The 22,748-nt window shown below is 45.5% G+C and overlaps 2 protein-coding genes across 2 annotated transcripts; both read right to left on the reverse strand.

Moving 5' to 3' along the window:
• Positions 1–556: 556 nt before the first annotated feature.
• Positions 557–3,428, reverse strand: LOC103646223 (actin-related protein 2/3 complex subunit 2B). The gene is given in 10 exon segments (XM_035965223.1): positions 557–1,181; positions 1,286–1,406; positions 1,500–1,558; positions 1,561–1,590; positions 1,737–1,863; positions 1,940–2,017; positions 2,205–2,353; positions 2,439–2,731; positions 2,824–3,230; positions 3,325–3,428. Coding segments are annotated over 9 exon segments (1,158 nt in total). The 5' UTR covers positions 2,883–3,230; positions 3,325–3,428; the 3' UTR covers positions 557–939.
• Positions 3,291–7,500, reverse strand: LOC100281664 (ATBRCA1). Its single transcript, NM_001370734.1, has 14 exons — positions 6,964–7,500; positions 6,649–6,702; positions 6,489–6,559; positions 6,302–6,409; positions 5,906–6,204; positions 5,689–5,794; positions 5,550–5,611; positions 5,342–5,442; positions 4,937–5,123; positions 4,733–4,821; positions 4,522–4,648; positions 4,263–4,428; positions 3,999–4,117; positions 3,291–3,911 (listed from the first exon to the last, which is right to left on the reverse strand). The coding sequence occupies exons 1-14, from the start codon at positions 7,041–7,043 to the stop codon at positions 3,585–3,587; spliced, it is 1,896 nt and encodes a 631-aa protein (NP_001357663.1). The 5' UTR covers positions 7,044–7,500; the 3' UTR covers positions 3,291–3,584.
• Between the last annotated feature and the right edge of the window lie 15,248 nt (positions 7,501–22,748).

The raw sequence follows: 22,748 nt of genomic DNA on the forward strand, positions 1-22,748 counted from the left end.
TTGCATAATAATCCAGTTTCTAAAAGAAAAGGAGTTGTGCTTGCTGAGGAACATACCGACAAAAGTACTATACCTAAAGAATACGTTTGAACCAATACATTCTAAGGGCCTGTTCGGCAAAGCTTCAGCTCCTACTTCTTTAGCTCCAGATCTTGATCCTCCTGATTCTCCTAGAGAATCAGAATCATTTTTAAAACTTTTTGGCAAGTAAACTGATTCTTGTCCGCTGAGAATTGGTGGTCTATGGCGATTGTCTGTTTTACCCTTTGCAGTTCAACTTTGTTACAAACCAATAAGTAGGATGCATATACGGAAAAAAATTATGAATCAATAACATATAAAATATTCCCATGGCATGGGGTCACGGAACAGAGGACGGGCGCCGTGGAGGGTGCCGGAGGGGCTCGTTATGTTTTTGTCCACTGGCAATTGCGGGTAATTTCGATCAAAATTTAAGGGAAGATTCATATTTGGTTTTGGTTGAGGAGCTGTTTTAAGGGAGGGTTGAGCATGTTTTTTTAGATCTCACCTTTCTTCACAAAAACGACTCCCAATCTTTCGGCTTCACACGAGAATCGGTTTAAAAAATACCCGTTTGGCACGGCTCCTCCAGATCCTCGCTTAGAATCAGGAGCTGGAGCTGTGCCAAACGGGCACTAAAAGTACAGGTACAAATTAGCTCAAATGCAACAACACTGAAGCATGGACACTTAAGGCGTCTTCAATGTCCATCTCTAACTCTAAGCCTACCACATTAGGCAGAGGCTAAAACCTTTTAAGCCTGTGTGAGGAGAAAAGATCTAAACTCTTTTTTGCGCTCCAATGCTAGATATAATAGCGGAGTGCCATCGCTATTAAACTAGCAGCCATGCTCATCATCAGTTAATACAGTACGTAGAATCGACGTCGTCGATGACCAAAGTTCGGTATATATATAGATTACTCGGCCAGTTTGTGGTATCTGTAGTGCTCCTTCCTTCTGCCGGTGCGAGATGGCGCGGGCAGCCTAGGCACGGCGAAGCACCGGCACCGGAACTGCCGCCGGAGCCGGTCCAGGCCCTTCACCCTGACCCTCAGCCGCAGCCGCTTCATCTTGTCCAGGACGGCCCTGAAACCCTTGCGCACCCTGTCGCTCGCTTTCGCCAGGCTGGCGAGACGTCTCTTGCTCCTCTTCTTCACAACTGCATCAGGATTTTTGGCTTTATATATATACGTATCCGAATCCGTAGCCGTAATGGCGGAGAGCCATCGCCGATCGATGGAGCTGGCGAGCGAGATGTACAACCTTGTGACGACCGCTTCTTGTCGTCGTCGCCGCTATTCCCTCGCAGCCTCGCGTTCTGGACGGCCTCCGTCAGGGCCTCCAGCCGCTCCCGCATCCGGCTCTGGACGTGGCTCCGGGTGCACTGCAAGGCGTCACACCACCGCCGCCATCAGCCACCCACGGTAGTAATGGAAACGGACGTGGACGGGTCGGTGGCTGGCACTAGCAGGAGAACCTTGATGTGGTACTTGACGTAGGACTGGAAGTTGAGCAGGATCCACGCGGTCTTGGCGGCCGCTTCCCCCTCACGTGCCGCGACAGGACGCCTGCACGTGCGGGCCCAAGTGGCCGATGAGATGGATAGATATATACGCGAAGCCCGGCCGGCCCACTACTTAACTGGAGCCGCACGGCCGGCCGTGGGCACGCGTGTCAACTGACAAGATTTTTTTTTTTGCGGTGCTGGACGTACCGAAGGAGACGAATCCGCCGTTGGTGGTGAGGTGGTGCACGTTCTCCCCGCGCAGCTCCGGCGGTGGGATCGGCGACCAGCTGCACTTGGGCGCCCTCGCGAACGAGTTCCCGACCTCCTGCAGCTCCTGCAACAACAACAAAAGGTTCATCCGCCGCCGCGTGACGTATACGTGGATGCGATGCAAATGCGTGCAGGCACACCTGGAAGAAGGAGGTGGCGATGGCCAGGTCCGTGTCATCCCTGAAACGCATGGGGAAGATAGCGTTTATCTTCTCAGCCTGCAGGGCGTACGTGGTACGTGTAGGTTCCATTGTTAGCGAACACAAGATGGATGCATATGCATGCATATGGCCATATGGGCCAGTCAGTTTTGCATTGATATAATAATGCAGGCTGCCTGAATGTTAGTTCTAGTTTGCTCTGCGCGGCCGGGCATGCACAAGAACAACTGGCCGGACGACGCACCGTCTTGCTGACGAAGAAGGGCTCCCTCTGGTTGTTGTACACGAGCCTCATCGTGCCCGACGAGCCGAGGCTCCCCAGCATGTGCTTCAGCTGCGAGCTCAGCACCACGGATTGCAGCAGCGACACCTGGTTAATGGCCTTGACGCGATCTATATTTTATATATGTTCAGATGTGTACATATATATAACTCCCAGTCCCAGCTGCCACCAAACAAACGGGTAGAAGCCAACCACCTTTGGGCCGGGTGAGGCCGGAGAAGTTGAGCTTGAGCGTCAGGACGTACCCTTCCCTCGGCGGCTCCACCATCTCGGCGAACCTGTGATACGTCTTCCTCGCCTCCTGCAGGGTCAGCTCAGGCAGGCGGCTCGACGAGGGAGCAGCTGCAGCCTCCTCGTAGTCGTAGGAGAGCGATGGCGTCGATATCGATAGGAACACGTTCTCGGGATCCGACGCTGAAGCCTCCACATGGTAGCGAATGGATCCCGACTCGAAGAAGGTGTGGTCGACAGGCATTGGTCTTTCAGCGCTGGCAACAGCACACGTTGGGATTTCATGTTTTTACCAGGCAAAAGGCAAGCGATCGAGCCACATGAGAGTAACAGCCTGCAATTAACGCACCTCTGCATCCTCGTCAGGATTTCGACCAGCACCCGGGATCCGCTGCTGAAGAACGCCATGCCGTGGGCACACCCACACACTAGCTCAGGACCAGGAGCGGCTCCTTATAAATGGATCGAATAAAAGGGGAACTGGTTTGCTATCAGGATCATGGTCTGGTGAACCGAAAAAAGGAGAGTTCACGGGACACCAGACCAGAGGGAGGAGGACGCCTGACTGGTGAGACTGCTATACCGAGGGGCGTGAGGGGGACCTGACCTCCCGGCTGCTTGCTGGTGAACTACTTCTGAAGCAACCACCTGAGCTCAGCCATCCCGCTTTGCTTCGTTTCCAATGCACTCCACAATCATTTCACTCCCACAGGCAGATATGCAAATTCTCAGATGGCGCCGTCTGGAGCGTTGGATCTGGAACAGACAGAGAGTGCACACATCACACCGAGCTGGTAAATCTCTTTTTTTTTTCCAACGTCAATTCAAGAAAAAGTGGAGTAAACCTGACCTGAGTGCATCCTTTTATGTTTTTTTAGATACAAATCAAGAAGAAAAAAATCAGACAAACTGCACCTGTCAGTAGGTGAAACATGTGGATGACATCACCGACAGTAACGTTGACTAAGATACACAGGCTTATTCCGACTAAATTCCGCTTTCATGCTACAACGTCTAAAGATACTTTGGATCAAGACAACAAGCCAATCGTCTCTTAATCTCCTTTTTCAAAAAAAAACAGCAGCAGATGTCACATTCCTACGTTTGAACCTAGGCAGTAGAACACGACACGTTCAACTCAACCGCGCACGACGCGATACAGTCCAGAAGCCATGTATGAGGAATGGCTTTGCAGCCAGCCGTGGTCGCCAGTTCCTGGGCCTCGGCTAATCTCTTGTTGATGGTCTCGAGGGCGTCTAGGTTGTTGTGGGGCGGCGGCGCCTCCATGCTGTAGAGGATCAAGGACGTGCTAGAGAGCTCGGCCTTCTCCAGAACGGACCCCCCTGCTGCGGCGATCAAATCTTCGAGGTTGGCCCTGTATCCCGGCATGAAATGGCCACTGAAGTAGAAGGTCAACCCAGCAAACAGACCTGGTGCCTACAGACGAGAAAAGTTATGCGGTCAGTACACCAAAAGGATGTGTTGATGGTTTGGCTTATTTACTCCCGGAGTTCACTTGCAAACCTGCTGCATCGCTCGGAGCCTTCCTGAGCGAGGGCCGTCGACAGAGCCATGAACATCACACCTTATCTCGTAGGGCTCTTCTGGGACTGGTTCCCTAGCCTCCATACAGGCTTTCAGCCCTAGATATCAAATGGGTATTTGCGTTAGAATAAGGCATCTAAGCGAAATCAACCTGGCAGATGCAGGCAGTATACTAGATACAGCACTTGGTTGAATTATCGTTCCCTAAGTTTGCTTACTGGTCTACAGGGAAAATGGACTTACAATTCACATTGAGAACCCACTTCCCAGCTAAAATAGCCATGAGGACCTTGAGTGTCCGTGCACATGCCCCACGTTCATCCGTATTAGCAATCACATGAGTCACATCTGAACTCCAGGTGTTGGTTACTGTGATGCCAGTGTGACACTCAAACTGATCCAAGATTTCCTGCGTAGTTTATGGATATTTCAGGGCACATTACATATTTGAATAAGCACTAAAGTACCTTTTTTATGAAGATCATATCAAAATAGCAATTACCTTCTCATGGCCAACGAGCGCAGATCCACATATCACCCATTCACTAGTCAGAAAAGGTGAGGCAGTCCAAAGTTCAGCCCTTTGCATCGGAGAGGGTGAAATCGGACCATCAATGTCGGAAGATGGTCTGCAAAATTCAAAGAGGGGTCATCACAAGACACGATCAGGTAATAGCAAAATACAGTTATGTATAACAGGCACAGTGGCGTACTGCTGCAGCTTGGCCTTCTTTTTTGGCTTTAATCTCTCACAAGGCAACTTTTTTGACGAATGTGTAGGACACAGCATAACAAAGTTCTCCTGGAGCAAATCACATTTGTTCAGTGATATGGTCAACAAATACTTTACCACAAAAGGGCACGCACTTTTTGTTTAATACACAATGGACAGTGCAGATTTAAGGAACAATACTTACTTGATCCCATTTGCAGCCTTTGATGTTGTAGGCACATGGGACATGAAAACTTTTGCGGCAGCTCTTCACAAGGCAGCCAAGTGCTGCGCCTTTTAAGCCACAAACACTGCATTTGATCTTAGAAGCACGGGCCAACTCAGGCCCCAAGTTGTTTGCGGTGTCACCAGTAAAGAATGCTTGAGGAGCCCTGTATTGGTATTATAACTTAGTGCAGTAAGTTTTATTTTGGAAATAGTACACTAAATGATCACTACACAGGTACAGAATGCAAAAAAAATCAAACTTTGCACCTAAAAAGAACCAGAAAACACAAACTTCCTGTCTCAGAATATGGAGTATGTGTACAAATCAGTGCAATGAAGTATGCGCTCAGAAATATTATCATGAAAGTTGCCAGGAACATACCATTCAATGCATTTCTCATGGACATGCTGAACACTTGATTTCCAAGCTTGATCAGCTTCTACTGGCTCCCCATTCAAATAATGTGACAAAGGGCCAGTACACTGTAAATAACATTTTACATTAGATTCTTCGAGTATACAACAAACAAGCAGCTGGCCATATAATAGTAAATAAACTCTAACTCTTGTTTAAGTTCTGCAAGACCAACCTCAGTAACTTGGGAAGAATGACAGAACTCACATTTCCAAGCACTGGCCATGTTTGTTTGTCCTGTATTTGTGTTCAAGATCGCATTAGCATCTTGCATTTCCAAATATTCAGAAAGGAGATTGTACAAGATGACTTACTTTGAACTTGATCATTTGATTTTTGCTTCTTCAATTCTCTGGTATGATCATCCATTGCATTTGCCTCTCGTTTCAATGCAGTTTGAAGAGGTGATAGGCTTGTCATCTGATAGAATACACACGTTTAAGAGTGGGTCTACATAATATTTTTTCTGAAAAACTTTTGAAAAAAAATGTGAAAGGGACAAAAGGCAGTCTAGATAGAATAGAACTTTACCAGTTCTCCTTCGAGGTCATTGCTGTCACAGTCCAAATCTCCAGGGCCATCAGAAGATTGTGACCCAGAATGACCCTTTCGTACAAAAGCCATTGGTGCAACAGCTGCGGCACCAGCATTGTTCTCAAATGCAGGATCTTTTGCTTGAACACTATCAATGTTCCCAAATGCAGGTCCAGTTGGTTGGTTATATACTAGCTTTGAAGCAACAGGGTTGTAAGATTTCATCTGGTCAGATTTCTCCTCCACCCCACTTCTGTTTCCTGATTCTGGTGTTCCATGAGATGCTGCCTTTGCAACTGAACAAAGAGAAATTTCACCACATCAGTCAAAACTTTGGCCGACTACTAGTTATTAACAGTGATTGAAGTTCATATTCTGCAAGAATGGATGTACCATGAATGTTAATTTGAGAATCCTGTTGTTCAATCATGGTGCTGACGGTAGAGCTGAGGCTCCTATGAATGCTCACTATCGACTCAAGGTGAGAAGCTGGCCTTAAATCTGCAAACAACACCGGGGTCAAATAAAGAATCAAGGTGTCAAACAGAACTCTGAAACAATTTGGTAAGCTGTGATGTACCTTGAGAACAATAGCCTGATTTGCAAATGGCACAGCTGTAGCCTTTTGAAGTCGGTGTAAGGGCACACTTGCTGAAAGAAAGGAACAAACTTGTCAGTAGTCGAAACTCACAGGGCAAGATGAGTGGAGGGTGATGAGCGCTCGTCGGTTGAGGCGTCACCTGCAGGATGTGTGGTAACACGGCAGCGTTGTGGGCGAGGTGAGCAACTTCAGGCTGACAAACAAAAAATTTCACCGTCAGACGACCAAGAAGTTCAGTATACGAATGCAATTATCCCCTCATTTTACTCTAAATGGATCGAAGGTCGCCATTTTGCACGGATCTAGCTCTGCCTAAGTTTAAGTTCGTTCCCGCTGTTGCGGCCATGCTAATCTTAGTCGCGCCGAGATCTTCGACGATAAGAATGACATTTCGACATCTAGACAGAAAGGCAAAAGCAAAGGACACGATCACACAAGGGATGGCTTGACCCACCAGACGGGGCAGGTGAGCTCCAGCTCCATCTTCTGCAGGTTGAGCACCAGCGGGTTCAGGAACCTCCTCAGGTTCTCCATCTTCTCCGCAAGACACGAACGGCCCTTCCTAGTTTCTACTACTCCCGCCTTCGCCTCCCCCTCTCCTCCCTCCGATACCGCCCTCGAAAAGGTCTACGGCCGTGAGGGGACAGAGAGAGAGACGGATCGCGAGGCAGATGCGGTGCCGATGGACTCAGGAAGGTTGATCTGGGCGCTGGCTCTAGCACCAGTCAAATACGTGGGGAGACGGCGGGTCGGCGGCTAATCGGGGTTTCGGAACGGGAGGGAAGTGGTGGTGGGGGGCAGGCAGCCGGCTGAACGAAAATTTTTGGGCGCGAGCGGCGGAGCGGGTGGGCGTGTGGTCTGTGAAACTGGATGCCATCCCATCCGCGGGAGGCGGGAGATTTTTGAGCGGCGGGGACGAGTTTTCTTGCGCCTTTTGGTTGGGGAAGCGGCTGTTTTGAGCGTCCCGCGCGCGGGCGGCGGCAGCACCTCGCGTCCCGGTCCCGCTCTCCTGGCGGCTCGGTAAGAAAGACCTAGAGGACGATGCGGCGGCGGGGTGCGGGCTGGGCTGCGGGTTGGGGGGAGAAGTGATCAGTTGTTGCGGGCCTCGTGGGCCGGCCTGTTGAAACTTCAAACACCGGGCTCGGCTTGCAGTTGCCTGGTCCGCCGATGCAGTGGTTTCCACTCGCCCCCATGGGCCACCTAACGGCCTGTTAATTTTTCCTATATTAAAAATCGAACTAGTTTGTTGCCTACTATTTCTATATATTATATAGTTAGACAACCCTAAGATATTTATTCAAACGTAATCTAAACTCATATATTCCTAGATCGTACTGAATGGATATAATTGAGGATCAAGACAGGCTCATCACATGCACCCAGCAGTCAGCGCACCTAAAGAAAGGGACGGACCAAGTGGGTGGTCCATAGAGATGGCAATGGGTAAATACCCACCGGGTATTACTACCCCATACTCATACCCACAACACAAAAATAACCATACCGGGTCACACATATACACTGGTGGGTATGAGTTTACCCCCATACTCATACCCATGTGGGTATGGGTCACCCATCGGGTCACCCGTACCCACAAAAATTAAATATCTATCAAAATATTATACTACACAAATGTCAAGTATATCCATATAAACACCATTACAAAATTTTCTAGCATCATTTAACCATCCATTCAACACACCAAAGATAATTGGATAAAGTAGTAACACTAGGATAGTACTACATAGCACATTACATGTTCCATTACATGGTCATTAAATTGTCGTTAAGCCTTCTATAATATTATGGTCTAAAAGGTTGTTAAATATTAAAAAAGATGGATGACTTAAGTCCAAGTTAATGCTTGGGCTAATTTTATATTGGGTATTTTATACTCATGGGTTAACGGGTATGGGTGAAGGCGAAACATTCTAATACATGTTTACCCATTTGGTGAAGATTTTTGTCCAATAACAGACCCACGGGTAGAATATTTAGTCCACATATATACCCTAATGGAGTAAATACCCATCGGGTATCGGGTCGCGGGTACCCATTGCCATCTCTAGTGGTCCATATAGGCCACGACACCCCTTAAGATCATATAAGATTAATTATCATAATGGTGTAAGTACTATTTTTGAATTTGGCAGTCAATGTCCGAGTCTTGTTGATCTCTGTTTTTTGTTTCTTTTTTTGATATTTTTTTCTGGCACACCCTAAGCGTAGCAGCTGGGTCCGCTACTGCCTACAGATAGAGTCAAACCAATGTTGATCTACGTATACGACGGTGTCGTCCCTATCGGCGCGTCAAAGCCAACGGTGCGCCTCACGTAAATATGAAAGCGATGATGCACTTTTTGAGGTTAGATCGTGTCGATCCGGTTGCACCTCACGCACCTAGGTTTTGTATTAGAGACGTCAGGCGACGATGTGGTGAGAAAACAGACGGCAAGGTATATAGTGTGGGGTGACACGAGATGAATTTCTCTCGCTATTTTCGTGTTCGTGAGATCGGGGACGACGAAGGAGAATGTGCTAGACTATAGATGGTCAAATGGCTTGTGTCTGGCAGACTGGTCCGAGGCATGGTTCATTTAATAGTGTCGCGACCTAGCCCGACATGATTCAAAATGTGCCCATGTCGGTCGGCCCGAGAACCGTGTCTAGGCCTTTTCTTGGCCCAGCTCGGCTCGACACGGTTATATTTTCAAAACTTTAAATTATTATTATATATATTAAAATTATTTTCCCTTCATATAACCCAAACAAACATAATCTATGTTGGTTAGTAGATGTGGGCTTTGATCTTTCGCCAAGCGGTCGCGGTTCAAATCCTCCCCTCAGACTATTGCACAGAGATAGCAGACTCACGCGCGGAGCAATTTCGAGTGTTGTTTGATTTTGGCGCTCGTGGGGAAATGAGTATGACGCATGATGAAAATTGTGCTTTAAAGGTGTAGTGATATGTGATTGCTTTCCACCATGAGAAATTGAAAAAGAAACACAAACATCTTGTGTTTTGTGATGAACCACAACAATTATAAGGGTTTAAGAATATGGAAACCAATTACCCTCATAGGGATTCCTTGGTTAATCCCTAAACCAAGGTGATTGAATGTTGTTTTAACTTATAGAGGACAAACCCTTCATATTTTCCTCCAATCATTTTGATAGGGGATTGACTGAACAAATTCTCGAGCAACTAGCTACACACAATTCATTATGAACATTTAAGGCTAGATGTTTTACTATATAGCCTGTCACTGCTTCTCCTTGTGTCCACCGAACCATCGTCCTAGGCCCCTCTTCTACCGCTACCATCATCGTCCATATGTGCAGAGACCCATCTCGTACCAAGGACAAATGACTATGCTCCATTTCTCATTCTAGATATTAGAAGAAATAAATTGTCCCATGGTGGTAGGACCTAGATGGCTAGAGAGGTGGTTAACCTAAAATCTTTGTTCTATCAATACTTACAGGTATAACTAGAGTCAATGTGTTTGAATACGTGGAAGTGTTTACTTACTCCAGTAATCTACTTTAGTATGTATTTTTAAACACAATAGTAGCTTATAAAATAATTGTATAAAAACATAAACATACACCACACTAAACTAGATATGCTAATATGATATAACAAATGTAATTTCAAGAATAGTTTGAAGTGAAAACCACGCGAGGAAAATATATGACATAAGATTTTTCCATAAGGTTCAGTTGTTTGCTAGCAACATACATGCTTGTTGTGGCGAGTCCAATCTAGGTGATTCATGCACTAATTGGTGTTACAAGTTGTCCGCAATAAATGTGTTGTAAGAAACACTCCATAGAGAGGCAATCGAGTAAGCCGCTATTCTAGTGTAGTTTCTCTTTGCGACCCTCCTGTGGGGAATGAGCAGAAGTGACACTCATAGTGATAATCAATGCCGGAGACAATCTGCGATAGTTGCTCGATGATCTCATAGTCTCCGAGAATTATAGGCGACAATAATCATCAATAGGTATCATCACCATATACATGGCATACAAAAAAATCATTTGCAAATCTTTTAGTGGATAGTGTAGTGTCGTGGTTTCGGAAACCTAGGACACAGTTGAATTTGTGTGCTAGTGGGGGAGGCTAGCATGGACTTACTCCAAACGGTGAATCAAAGAATTCGAACAAAGGGTTTATACTGGTTCATGCTTTCGCCACAGTCTAGTGTAGTGATGATCATAGTATTACTTTATGGAATGTGTTACAATGGCTGCAAGTGCGAGAATGAGGAGAAGTGGAGAACTTGGGCTCTATGCTTTCCTTTTCTAGTTGTCTAACCATCTGAAAGGAAAATGTGCTCTTGTGTCATATTTAGTTGTTTTGGTGATTAAATGCCTGCACACCACATTGAACTAACTATCTTAATATGAGCATGAGCATCGGTGCAGCAAAAGCAATGGGGCATAATATTGATTCACTTTTCCTCCTGACCACTCACACAACTTGTTCCTACTGTATTGAATCACGATCAAGGCTAATGGTGTGTACTTCTTAGGTTGGGAAAAGCAACATAACTGAATTATGTACTATTGTTGTGGTACTGTATGTGAATACCAATATGACTGATAATGAAAACGAGGCATTTGGGATGTCTGGGAATCGACTTGATTTGATTAATTTGATGAGATTTTTCAGAGCAATTTCATTGACACGACCAGTAAAATTCTAAGAGGTTTACGTACAGTGCATAGACTGTTAGGACAATCCATTTTCACATCATATGGTAGCATCTGATTCTCCACCTTGCTTTGGTTTCTAGAGAATGTTGTGAATGGTATGTCACAAATGTATATGTGATGAATGCGTACCTTTTTTGGCATCCTATACGTCGCATTGATTACAACCAAGTCGAGGTTTCCATTTTATTGTGTAATGACCTATGTGCCAGCTTGTGATGCCTTTTGTTTTCATGTGATTCTTTACTAGCTAGTGGTAGCATGGTTGCTAATGTTATCACAGAGGACTCAAACATGAAGACTCTAAGGATGGGAGCTTGGCGATGGAGGTCATTGTGACAAAGAGCCATACTATCTCATATTTAATATTAAATGCTATAGAACAACTTCCCTTAAAAAACTAAGAGTTCACTTTGATACCCTTCACATTAACGCTCTTTTAAAGATTGTAATCACCGTTTGTTGGGTATGCCAAATCAGAGTGACATCGATTATATAAGTATAACGGGGTGGATGTCCAACATTTCCATGCATAGTGTTGGTTTGCTTAACAATGTTATCAAATTAGGATCGAACCTTTGTCATGATGTTGGGAGCTAGGGCATTGGATGTCACCCAATAATCAAGAGTCACAGAGGTGACTAGCAAATGTTCCTTACTTGTGTTATTAGGTTTCTAGCAGTGATTCTAAAGCTCAATAGAACTTAGTGAATATGGATCTTGTACACTATATGCATGTCATTAGTGGGAACTGGTTGCAAAACATACAGTGGGAGATTCTTTTATTAAATTGTTTAATGAAAGAATAAAGTAAACATGATGCTGAACTTTGCCTTTTATTTTATTGTAGTTGTCACCCAACACCCCTACCATTTTATATGATGATCAATTCTTGACAAATAAAAACTCACTAGAATGAAGTTTATTGATTGGTACCATAACTTGAGAATTATTCTCAAGTAAGAGAAAAACAAGTATGTTCTCGAGACTCTATACTCCGATGAGCCAGCAGGAAATGCGAGTGATGATGACTAAAGTGCTTATGAGAAACACAAGAATGACTCCCTAAATATAAGCTACCTCATGCTTACCACCTTGTCCTCTAAGCTTCAGAAGCAATATGACAATGCACATGGCCACACTATGACTGTGTGACTCCGAGGCATGTTCATGAACCAGACAAAGGTTATGTGATAAGAGATCTTCGAATCCCTATTTTCATGCAAGCCAAATAAAGAAAGTCTAGTCAACCCTCATGCAATCAAGATGATGATAACATTGAGAGCCTTACACGCTTGATTCAGCTCTTCTTCATGAGTCGTCTATGACTGTGATCTTCATGTCTCTCCCTACAAGCTATGAGCCTTTATTTTAAACTTTCACATGAATAGCATGAGAAGGCCTTAGATGAGTTTCATGGGATGTTTACGACAACAGAGGATAGTATTAAAAAGGAACTCTAATCATGTGATTATGGTGCAAAGGGATAGCAATAAGCAAAAATGCTCTATGAAGGGTAAGGACAAGAACAAGGCTAAATATGATATTTCAAAACTAAATTCAAATTACAAGTTTGACTCTTCTCCTAAAGACAAACAGTTCTGTTGTGGCGACCTTAGGCATTGATCTGGGAATTGGAAGAACTACTTGAAAGACAAGAGAAAGAAAGGACACAAGACTCCTATTTCAGGTATATACATTATTATTGATTGAAGTTAATATTGTTGCTTCTTCTAGTGAATCATTAGTATCTGAGCATTAGTATGTGATAATTGATATCAGATCGATGGTTCATACATGTGAAGCGATGCAAGGACTAAAAATGACTAGAAGATTTAAAAGATGTGAGTTGGATGTGCGCTGAAAGTCGCCTAGAGGGGGGTGAATAGGGCGAAACTGAAATTTACAAAGTTAATCACAACTACAAGTCGGGTTAGCGTTAGAAGTATAATCAAGTCCGAGAGAGAGGGTGCAAAACAAATCGCAAGCGAATAAAGAGTGTGACACGCGGATTTGTTTTACCGAAGTTCGGTTCTTGCAAACCTACTCCCCGTTGAGGTGGTCACAAAGACCGGGTCTCTTTCAACCCTTTCCCTCTCTCAAACGGTCCCTCGGACCGAGTGAGCTTCTTCTTCTCAAACAATTGGAACACAAAGTTCCCGCAAGGACCACCACACAATTGGTGTCTCTTGCCTCAATTACAAGCGAGTTGATCTCAAGAAAGATTGAGAAAGAAAAGAAGCAATCCAAGCGCAAGAGCTCAAAATAACACAACAAATCTCTCTCACTTAACACTAAAGCTTTTGTGGAATTTGGGAGAGGATTTGATCACTTGGGTGTGTCTTGTATTGAATGCCTAGCTCTTGTAAGTGGTTGGAAGTGTGAAAACTTGGATGACTTGAATGTGGGGGTGGTTGGGGGTATTTATAACCCCAACCACCAAACTAGTCGTTTGGTGGAGGCTGTAGTCGCATGGCGCACCGGACAGTCCGGTGCGCCACCGGACACTGTCCGGTGCGCCAGCCACGTCACCAGGCCGTTGGGTTCCGACCGTTGGAGCTCTGACGTGTGGGCCCGCCTGGCTGTCCGGTGGTGCACCGGACAAGCACTGTAGGCTGTGCGGTGTGCCACCCGCGCGTGCTCTGCTCCTCTGCGCGCGCTGGCGCGCATTTAATGCGTTGCAGTCGACCGTTGGCACGAAGTAGTCGTTGCTCCGCTGGCTCACCGGACAATCCGGTGTGCACCGGACATGTCCGGTGAATTATAGCAGAGCGGAAATCCGAAGCTGGCGAGTTCAGAGTCGCTCTTCTCTGGAGCACCGGACACTGTCCGGTGTGCACCGGACATGTCCGGTGAATTATAGCGACGTGCCTCTGAAAATTCCCAAAGGTGCGAAGTTTGGCTTGGAGTCCCCTGGTGCACCGGACACTGTCCGGTGGTGCACCGGACAGTCCGGTGCGCCAGACTAGGGCTGCCTTCGGTTATCCCTTGCTCTTTTGGTTGAACCCATTTCTTGGTCTTTTTATTGGCTAAGTGTGAACCTTTGGCACCTGTATAACTTATAGACTAAAGCAAACTAGTTAGTCCAATTATTTGTGTTGGGCAATTCAACCACCAAAATCATTTAGGAAATGGGTGTAAGCCTAATTCCCTTTCAATCTCCCCCTTTTTGGTGATTGATGCCAACACAAACCAAAGCAAATATAGAGGTGCATAATTGAACTAGTTTACATAATGTAAGTGCAAAGGTTACTTGGAATTGAGCCAATATAACTACTCATAAGATATGCATGGATTGTTTCTTTATTTTTAACATTTTGGACCACGCTTGCACCACATGTTTTGTTTTTGCAAATTCTTTTGTAAATCCTTTTCAAAGTTCTTTTGCAAATAGTCAAAGGTAAATGAATAAGATTTTGCGAAGCATTTTCAAGATTTGAAATCTTCTTCCCCTGTTTCAAATGCTTTTCCTTTGACTTAAACAAAACTCCCCCTTGATAAATTCCTCCTCTTAGTGTTCAAGAGGGTTTTAAGATACTGATTTTGAAAATATTACTCTCTCCCTTTTTTGAACACAATGAGATACCAATTTGAAAAATCATACCAATTGAAAAACTCTTTCTAAAATTAGTACCAATTGAAAACCAAAATTTTTTTAAAGTGGTGGTGGTGCGGTCCTTTTGCTTTGGGCTCATGCTCTCTCCCCCTTTGGCATAAATTGCCAAAAACGGAATCATTAGAGCCCTTGAATTACTTTCTCCCCCTTTGGTAAAAGACATATGAGTTAAGATTATACCAAGAGACGGAGAGATGCTCGGAGCGACGGCGAAGGATGAGTTACGTAGTGGAAGCCTTTGTCTTTGCCGAAGACTCCAATTCCCTTTCAATATACCTATGACTTGTTTTGAAATTCACTTGAAAACACATTAGTCATAGTACATGAAAGAGACATGATCAAAGGTATATGAATGAGCTATGTGTGCAAATCAACAAAAGAAGTTCCTAGAATCAAGAATATTTAACTCATGTCTAAGTTTGTTAAAAGTTTGTTCATCAAGTGGCTTGGTAAAGATATCGGCTAATTAATCCTTAGTATTAATATATGCAATCTCGATATCTCCCTTTTGTTGGTGATCCCTTAGAAAATGATACCGAATGGCTATGTGTTTAGTGCGGCTATGCTCAACAGGATTATCCGCCATGCGTATTGCACTCTCATTATCACATAGAAGAGGAACTTTGATTAATTTGTAACCATAGTCCCTAAGGGTTTGCCTCATCCAAAGTAGTTGCGCGCAACAATGGCCTGCGTCAATATACTCGGCTTCGGCGGTAGAAAGAGCTACGGAATTTTGCTTCTTTGAAGCCCAAGACACCAAGGATCTTCCCAAGAACTGGCAAGTCCCCGATGTGCTCTTCCTATTAATTTTACACCCCGCCCAATCAGCATCTGAATAACCATTTAAATCAAATGTGGATCCCCGAGGGTACCAAAGCCCAAACTTAGGAGTATAAGCCAAATATCTCAAGATTCGTTTTACGACCGTAAGGTGAGCTTCCTTAGGGTCGGCTTGGAATCTTGCACACATGCATACGGAAAGCATAATGTCCGGTCGAGATGCACATAAATAGAATAGTGAACCTATCATCGACCGATATACCTTTTGATCCACGGACTTACCTTCCGTGTCGAGGTCGAGATGCTCATTGGTTCCCATGGGTGTCTTGATGGGTTTGGCATCCTTCATCCCAAACTTGCTTAGGATATCTTGAGTATACTTCGTTTGGCTAATGAAGGTGCCTTCTTGGAGTTGCTTCACTTGAAATCCTAAGAAGTACTTCAACTCCCCCATCATAGACATCTCGAATTTTTGTGTCATGATCCTACTAAATTCCTCACAAGTAGATTCGTTAGTAGACCCAAATATAATATCATCAACATAAATTTGGCATACGAACAAATCATTGTCAAGAGTTTTAGTAAATAAAGTAGGATCAACCTTTCCGACTTTGAAGCCATTATCTATAAGGAAATCTCTAAGGCATTCATACCATGCTCTTGGGGCTTGCTTGAGCCCATAAAGCGCCTTAGAGAGTTTATAAACATGGTTAGGGTACTCACTATCTTCAAAGCTGGGAGGTTGCTCAACATAGACATCTTCCTTGATTGGTCCATTGAGGAAGGCACTCTTCACGTCCATTTGATAAAGCTTGAAGCCATGGTAAGTAGCATAGGCCAATAATATACGAATTGACTCAAGCCTAGCTACGGGTGCATAGGTTTCACCGAAATCCAAACCTTCGACTTGGGAGTATCCTTTGGCCACAAGTCGGACTTTGTTCCTTGTCACCACACCATGCTCGTCTTGCTTGTTGCGGAAAACCCACTTGGTTCCTACAACATTTTGATTAGGACGTGGAACCAAATGCCATACCTCGTTCCTAGTGAAGTTGTTGAGCTCCTCTTGCATTGCCACCACCCAATCCGAATCTTCGAGTGCTTCCTCTACCATGTGTGGCTCAATAGAGGAAACAAAACTACAAAAGAGTAATGTTCACAAAAATGTGCAACACGAGATCTAGTGGTTACCCCCTTATGAATGTCACCGAGGATAGTGTCGACGAGGTGATCTCGTTGGATTGCAGGGTGGACTCTTGGGTGTGGTGGCCTTTGTTCTTCATCCTCCTTGTCTTGATCATTTGCATCTCCCCCTTGATTATTGCCGTCATCTTGAGGTGGCTCATCTCTTTGATCTTCTCCTTCATCAACTTTAGCCTCATCCTCATTTTGAGTTGGTGGAGATGCTTGCGTGGAGGAGGATGGTTGATCTTGTGCATTTGGAGGCTCTTTGGTTTCCTTAGGACACACATCCCCAATGGACATGTTCCTTAGCGTGATGCATGGAGCCTCTTCATCACCTATCTCATCAAGATCAACTTGCTCTACTTGAGAGCCGTTAGTCTCATCAAACACAACGTCACAAGAAACTTCAACTAGTCCCGAGGACTTGTTAAAGACTCTATATGCCCTTGTGTTTCAATCATATCCTAGTAAAAAGCCTTCTACAGTCTTAGGAGCAAATTTAGATTTTCTACCTCTTTTAACAAGAATAAAACATTTGCTACCAAAGACTCTAAAATATGAAATATTGGGCTTTTTACCGGTAAGGAGTTCGTATGATGTCTTCTTGAGGATTCGGTGTAGATATAATCGGTTGATGGCGTAGCAAGCGGTGTTGACCACCTCGGCCCAAAACCGATAGGAAGTCTTGTACTCATCAAGCATGGTTCTTGCCATGTCCAATAGAGTTCTATTCTTCCTCTCCACTACACCATTTTGTTGTGGCGTGTAGGGAGAAGAGAACTCATGCTTGATGTCCTCCTCCTCAAGGAAGCCTTCAACTTGAGAGTTCTTGAACTCCGTCCCGTTGTCGCTTCTAATTTTCTTGATCCTTAAGCCGAACTCATTTTGAGCCCGTCTCAAGAATCCCTTTAAGGTCTCTTGGGTATGAGATTTTTCCTGCAAGAAGAACACTCAAGTGAAGCGAGAATAATCATCCACAATAACTAGACAGTACTTACTCCCGCCGATGCTAATGTAAGCTATCGGGCCGAATAGATCCATGTGTAGGAGTTCCAGTGGCCTGTCAGTCGTCATGATGTTTTTGTGTGGATGATGAGCACCAACTTGCTTTCCTGCTTGGCATGCGTTACAAACCCTGTCTTTCTCAAAATGAACATTTGTTAATCCTAGAATATGCTCTCCCTTTAGAAGCTTACAAAGATTCTTCATCCCAATATGGGCTAGTCGGCGGTGCCAGAGCCAACCCATGTTAGTCTTAGCAATTAAGCATGTGTCGAGTTCAGCTCTGTCAAAATCTACCAAGTATAGCTGACCCTCTAACACACCCTTAAATGCTATTGAATCATCACTTCTTCTAAAGACAGTGACACCTATATCAGTAAAAAGACAGTTGTAGCCCATTTTGCATAATTGAGAAACGGGAAGCAAATTGTAATCTCACTACCGGAATCAATCGCTTCGCCGAGTGCCTGAAGCACTCGGCGAAGCCTTAAAAACACTCAGCAAAGGCTTTGCTGAGTGTTACACTCGGCAAAGAAGGCTCGGCAAACAGTGCATCGGCAAAGCCTTCTTTGCCGAGTGCTTTTTCTCGGGCACTCGGCAACTTTGCCGAGTGCCAGCGAGCACTCGGCAAAGAAAAGCGGCCGTTACGGCGCCGGGTGACGGAGACGGCGGCTTTGCCGAGTGTCCCCGGTGACACTCGGCAAAGAAGACATCTTTGCCGAGTGTCTTCTAGGCAGCACTCGGCAAAGCCGCCGTCTTTGCCGAGTGCCAATTGGGACACTCGGCAAAGAGCCCGCCAGAGAGGGTCCCCATGTCAGGCTCTTTGCCGAGTGTTCTGTGCGACACTCGGCAAAGCCGACCTCTTTGCCGAGTGCCAGCGACATAACACTCGGCAAAGAACCTAAGCCGGTGCTCAGGTCTGTGCTCTTTGCCGAGTGTTATGACCCTGACACTCAGCAAAGCGCCTCTTTGCCGAGTGTTACACTCGGCAAAGTGACTAGTATATACCTTTTTATTTGTTTTTTGTATTCCATCCACACAAACAGAAGATATCACATATATATCACATATATACATCACAGATATCATCACAGACATAAATAGCCAACACAAACATAAAACCGTCACCACAAACATAAATATCCATCACAAACTTAAGTGTTCAACACAAGTATCAAACACAAACATAAGTCTCAAACGTCGCAAGGTCTCACATAAGTATCAAACACAGACATAAGTATTATACATAACTTCTGAAGTCTAAAACAATGAAAACACAACACTCATGGAGGTGGGCGGTTTGACCGGGGCTGCGTTGGGCTGAACCCTTCCGGAGGGTTGTTGGATGCCGCTCCAGATTGGCCCTGCACAGAGAAGAGATTGCATGTGTTATACCAGATGCATTACAAAAATCTAACTACAATTTTGATACTCACAGGAGTGTGGAAGAGAGCAGGGTCAACTGGAGGGAACAATGGAGGTGGTGGAGCGATGCCCTGTGCGGCGCCAAGGCTCTGCATGTACTGGAACATCTCCGCCATCCTCTGATGATCTGCCCGGCGCTCTGCCTCCCGCTCCGCCATCATCCTCGCCTCCATCTCGTGATGTTCCCTCCTCTCTTCTTCTAGTTGGGTCTGTAATATTACAAGCCAATGTTATAGTAACTCAAAGAATAGGTATATAACTCAAGGAAGGACGAGTTACAGAAGCACTAACCTCGAGTTGTTGTATGCGATGCTGTGAGCTGTCGTGCCAAGGTCGAATGGCTGGACTCGAGCCCGTGCTCCTTGCTCTCACCTGAGACAGAGTGGGAGTGGAGGACGAGTCGATTGTCCCGTCGGAAATCCAGTACCGCCCATGTCTCTTGCCTCCTCCGACCCTCATGAGCACATCGGGGTCGATCGGCTCGGTGCTCGGATCATAGTCTGGGCCATGGACCTCCTGCGCCATGGCGGTGTAGTTATGGAGGCGGCTGTAGACGGCGGGGTTGGTGTAGGCCTCGGGCCCGTCATCCGGGTTGTAGGTGACGTCGGACGTCGCCTTACCCTTATGGGCCATAGCATAGGCCGAGAAGGTGGAGCAAGGCCTGCCACCATATGACGCCGACTGCAACGAAAACCAACGAGATAGTTAGAAATAATATCTAACTTAGTGCTATATATCTAAATAAAAAAGGTGGCGTACCCTTGCTTCGGCATATTGGCCCAGGCTCCGGCTGCCTTGGTGGTGGGAGGGGCCTTGCATCATCAAACGTCGTTCCCGGCTAGCTGTGTGCGCCTCGTCCCACTCAGCCGAACACCACCTATCCACCATCTGCTCCCAGCATAGAGGATGTGCGACGCACCAATGTGGAATCACCTGCAAAGTAAACACATAAAGTGCATATCAGAAGATAAAATAAAATTCATGCATTGAGTACTGGTACCAAACATGCATGACTTTACTGCAGGTACTGCTCCCTGGTCAACGACATGGTTCGGGCTTGAGGTTTGGTCACCTTCTCCCCAAGGATGGAGCCGTGGTAGGTGATGATGGCCTGGATGCGGGCCTCATAGTGCATGTCCACAACGAGCTTCTTACAGCTCGTGGTGGCCACCACATCCGCCCTAGCCTCGTATCCAGCATCGCATCTGAAGAAATCCTGCATACAAAAATGATGTATCCATACATTATTTCAAGAATTTGCAACGAATGCGACATATTTTACATTATACTAAGACTTACCCACATCTCTTGCTTCACCCGCTCCGCCTTGTTATTGAATTCCCTGTCGTCCCGGTCTACTGCATCGGGGGCGACGGCGTAGTGGTCGAAGGTGAAGGCTGGGCCCGTCACTCCGGCGTACTCCACAAGTCCAGGGAAGTGTTCCCTGCACAACAGGCCGAGGATGTTGTTGGGGGGGCGACGATGACCCCCGGCATAATCCAAAACCGTCCAAGACCTGTCCAAGTGATAAATAAAAAGTATTAGTTTATATTATGATTTTGAACACATAATATGAACAAGAATGAAGAACATAAAGTTACATACCTCTCCCCTTCCGGCCGAATCAGCGGTCGTCTGTCCCGAAGTATGGGACGCGGCGGGAGACTCGCGGGGCCTCGCAGGTAGATGCTCCTCGAACTAGAGCCGCCTGAACCTGAGGTCCTGCTGCTGGTCGTCGTCGTCCTGAGGCGCCGCCTGCTGCTGCGCTGCCTGCTCTGCCTCGTCCTGCTGCGCTGCCTGCTCTGCATCGTCCGCCGTCCTACTCCTCCTCCCCCTCCTCCTCCTCAGGAAACCGCCCACCATATTTGTCCAACAACCTGCAATTAAGAGTAAACAAATAAGCACATATAAAAAAGATGTATTTAAAAACAGGTGCGAAATAAAAAGTCATATAGCATTACATCGATTAAAAATAATCTTCATATGTGTCGGGGTTAGCCGGATCATAACTATCATCATCACTATCAAGCATTTTAATCTCAACACCATCGGAAGACGCAACCTCATCATTGCCTTCAAGGATTACTAAGTCATTATCATTTTGCACCTCATCATCCTCCTCTTCTACAACCATTTCAATATCTACGTCCATTCCGATAGCTTCAGTTAAGTCTATCTCAAATCGCCCTTCTAGCCCATCTTCTTGGAAGAACTCTCCATCATATGTGTTCGGGTCTAAGTTGTAATCTTCATCGTTAGGAACAGGTAACCTCCCATGCGGCGATACCTTATACACAACATCCCAACCCTTAAGATGTTCTTTCGTTTGACACGCATATGGGAGATAATACACTTGTGTGGCCTGTTGGGCCACGATATAGACATCGTCTCCTGCTAAGGTGGAATCTTGTCGAATTTCGACTATCCCAAGATTAGAATGTGTTCGTCTCGTCACTTGAGGGTCAAACCAATGACATTTGAATATCACTGGAGTAAGAGGTTTGGAACCATAAAAATTGAGCTCATATATTTCTTCAATTCGTCCAAAATAATCGACATTGTCAAGGCCCGGCGTAAAGACTCCAAAACACGTTGTTTTCCGATTGGGCCGACTTTTGTCGTAGTGTGTTGTGCGAAAACGGTATCCATTGACGTCATACCCAGAATATTTCTTGACCCTATAAGCAAAGTCGTTGGCTACTTGTCTCAACTCGGCACTCATAGACGGATCTCTTTGGCCCTGCAAGTATTCGCAAGTTAAAAGATGCTAAATTGAGTTCAAAGACGTATCTCTTTTACAAACTAAGCACATACCTTACGTTTGAACCAGGAAATGAAATCGGGCAACCCATTTCTCGCACCCTTTCTAAGAAGAGCGTCATATTCCTGTGGAGTGGGATCCCTTGATCGACGCCAGAATTCATGAAGAAATTGTTCCATGTATGGCGTCACCTCTTCTAGGTTGGTCAATACGTATAGCATGATATGCCGCCACTCTTCATGTGTTAGGGTCTTGGTGGTCGAGCCACTTGCGCTTCCGAGTTGGCCTCGAAATATGCTAAGGTTCAATTCATTGTCGCCATCATTGTAACGAGGGGGTGGATTATGCATGCTCGACAGTTTCTCACCATAATAAGTTGTTGTGAAGTTTGAGACCTCCTCTAGAATGTATGCCTCTGCAATGGAAGCCTCGATTTTGCATTTATTTCTACATTTCTTTCGAATAGTCTTTAGACATCTCTCGATTGGATAGCACCAACGTCCCTGCACGGGGCCCCCCATTCGTGCCTCATAGGGGAGATGAAGAATCAAATGCTGCATTGGATTGAAGAAGCCGGGTGGAAATATCTTCTCAAGCTTACACAGTAACACGGGGGCCAATCTTTCCAAGTCTGCAACAACGGTCCGAGATAACTCTTTTGCACAAAGCTGACGGAAGAAATAGCTCAACTCTGAAAGCGCTAGCCAGACATGCTCAGGGACATAGCCTCGAACCATCGCAGAAAGAA

The sequence above is a fragment of the Zea mays genome, chromosome 2, assembly GCF_902167145.1.
Source record: "Zea mays cultivar B73 chromosome 2, Zm-B73-REFERENCE-NAM-5.0, whole genome shotgun sequence".
Taxonomy (NCBI): Eukaryota; Viridiplantae; Streptophyta; class Magnoliopsida; order Poales; family Poaceae; genus Zea; species Zea mays.

Coding starts and splice junctions, on each gene's coding strand:
- LOC100281664 (NM_001370734.1), bottom strand. CDS start 7,043: ATGGAGAACCTGAGGAGGTTCCTGAACCCGCTGGTGCTCAACCTGCAG. Junction 6,410..6,488: donor ATCAGGCTATTGTTCTCAAG/GTACATCACAGC, acceptor TGTTGTTTGCAG/ATTTAAGGCCAGCTTCTCAC. Junction 4,429..4,521: donor CGCTCGTTGGCCATGAGAAG/GTAATTGCTATT, acceptor TAAACTACGCAG/GAAATCTTGGATCAGTTTGA.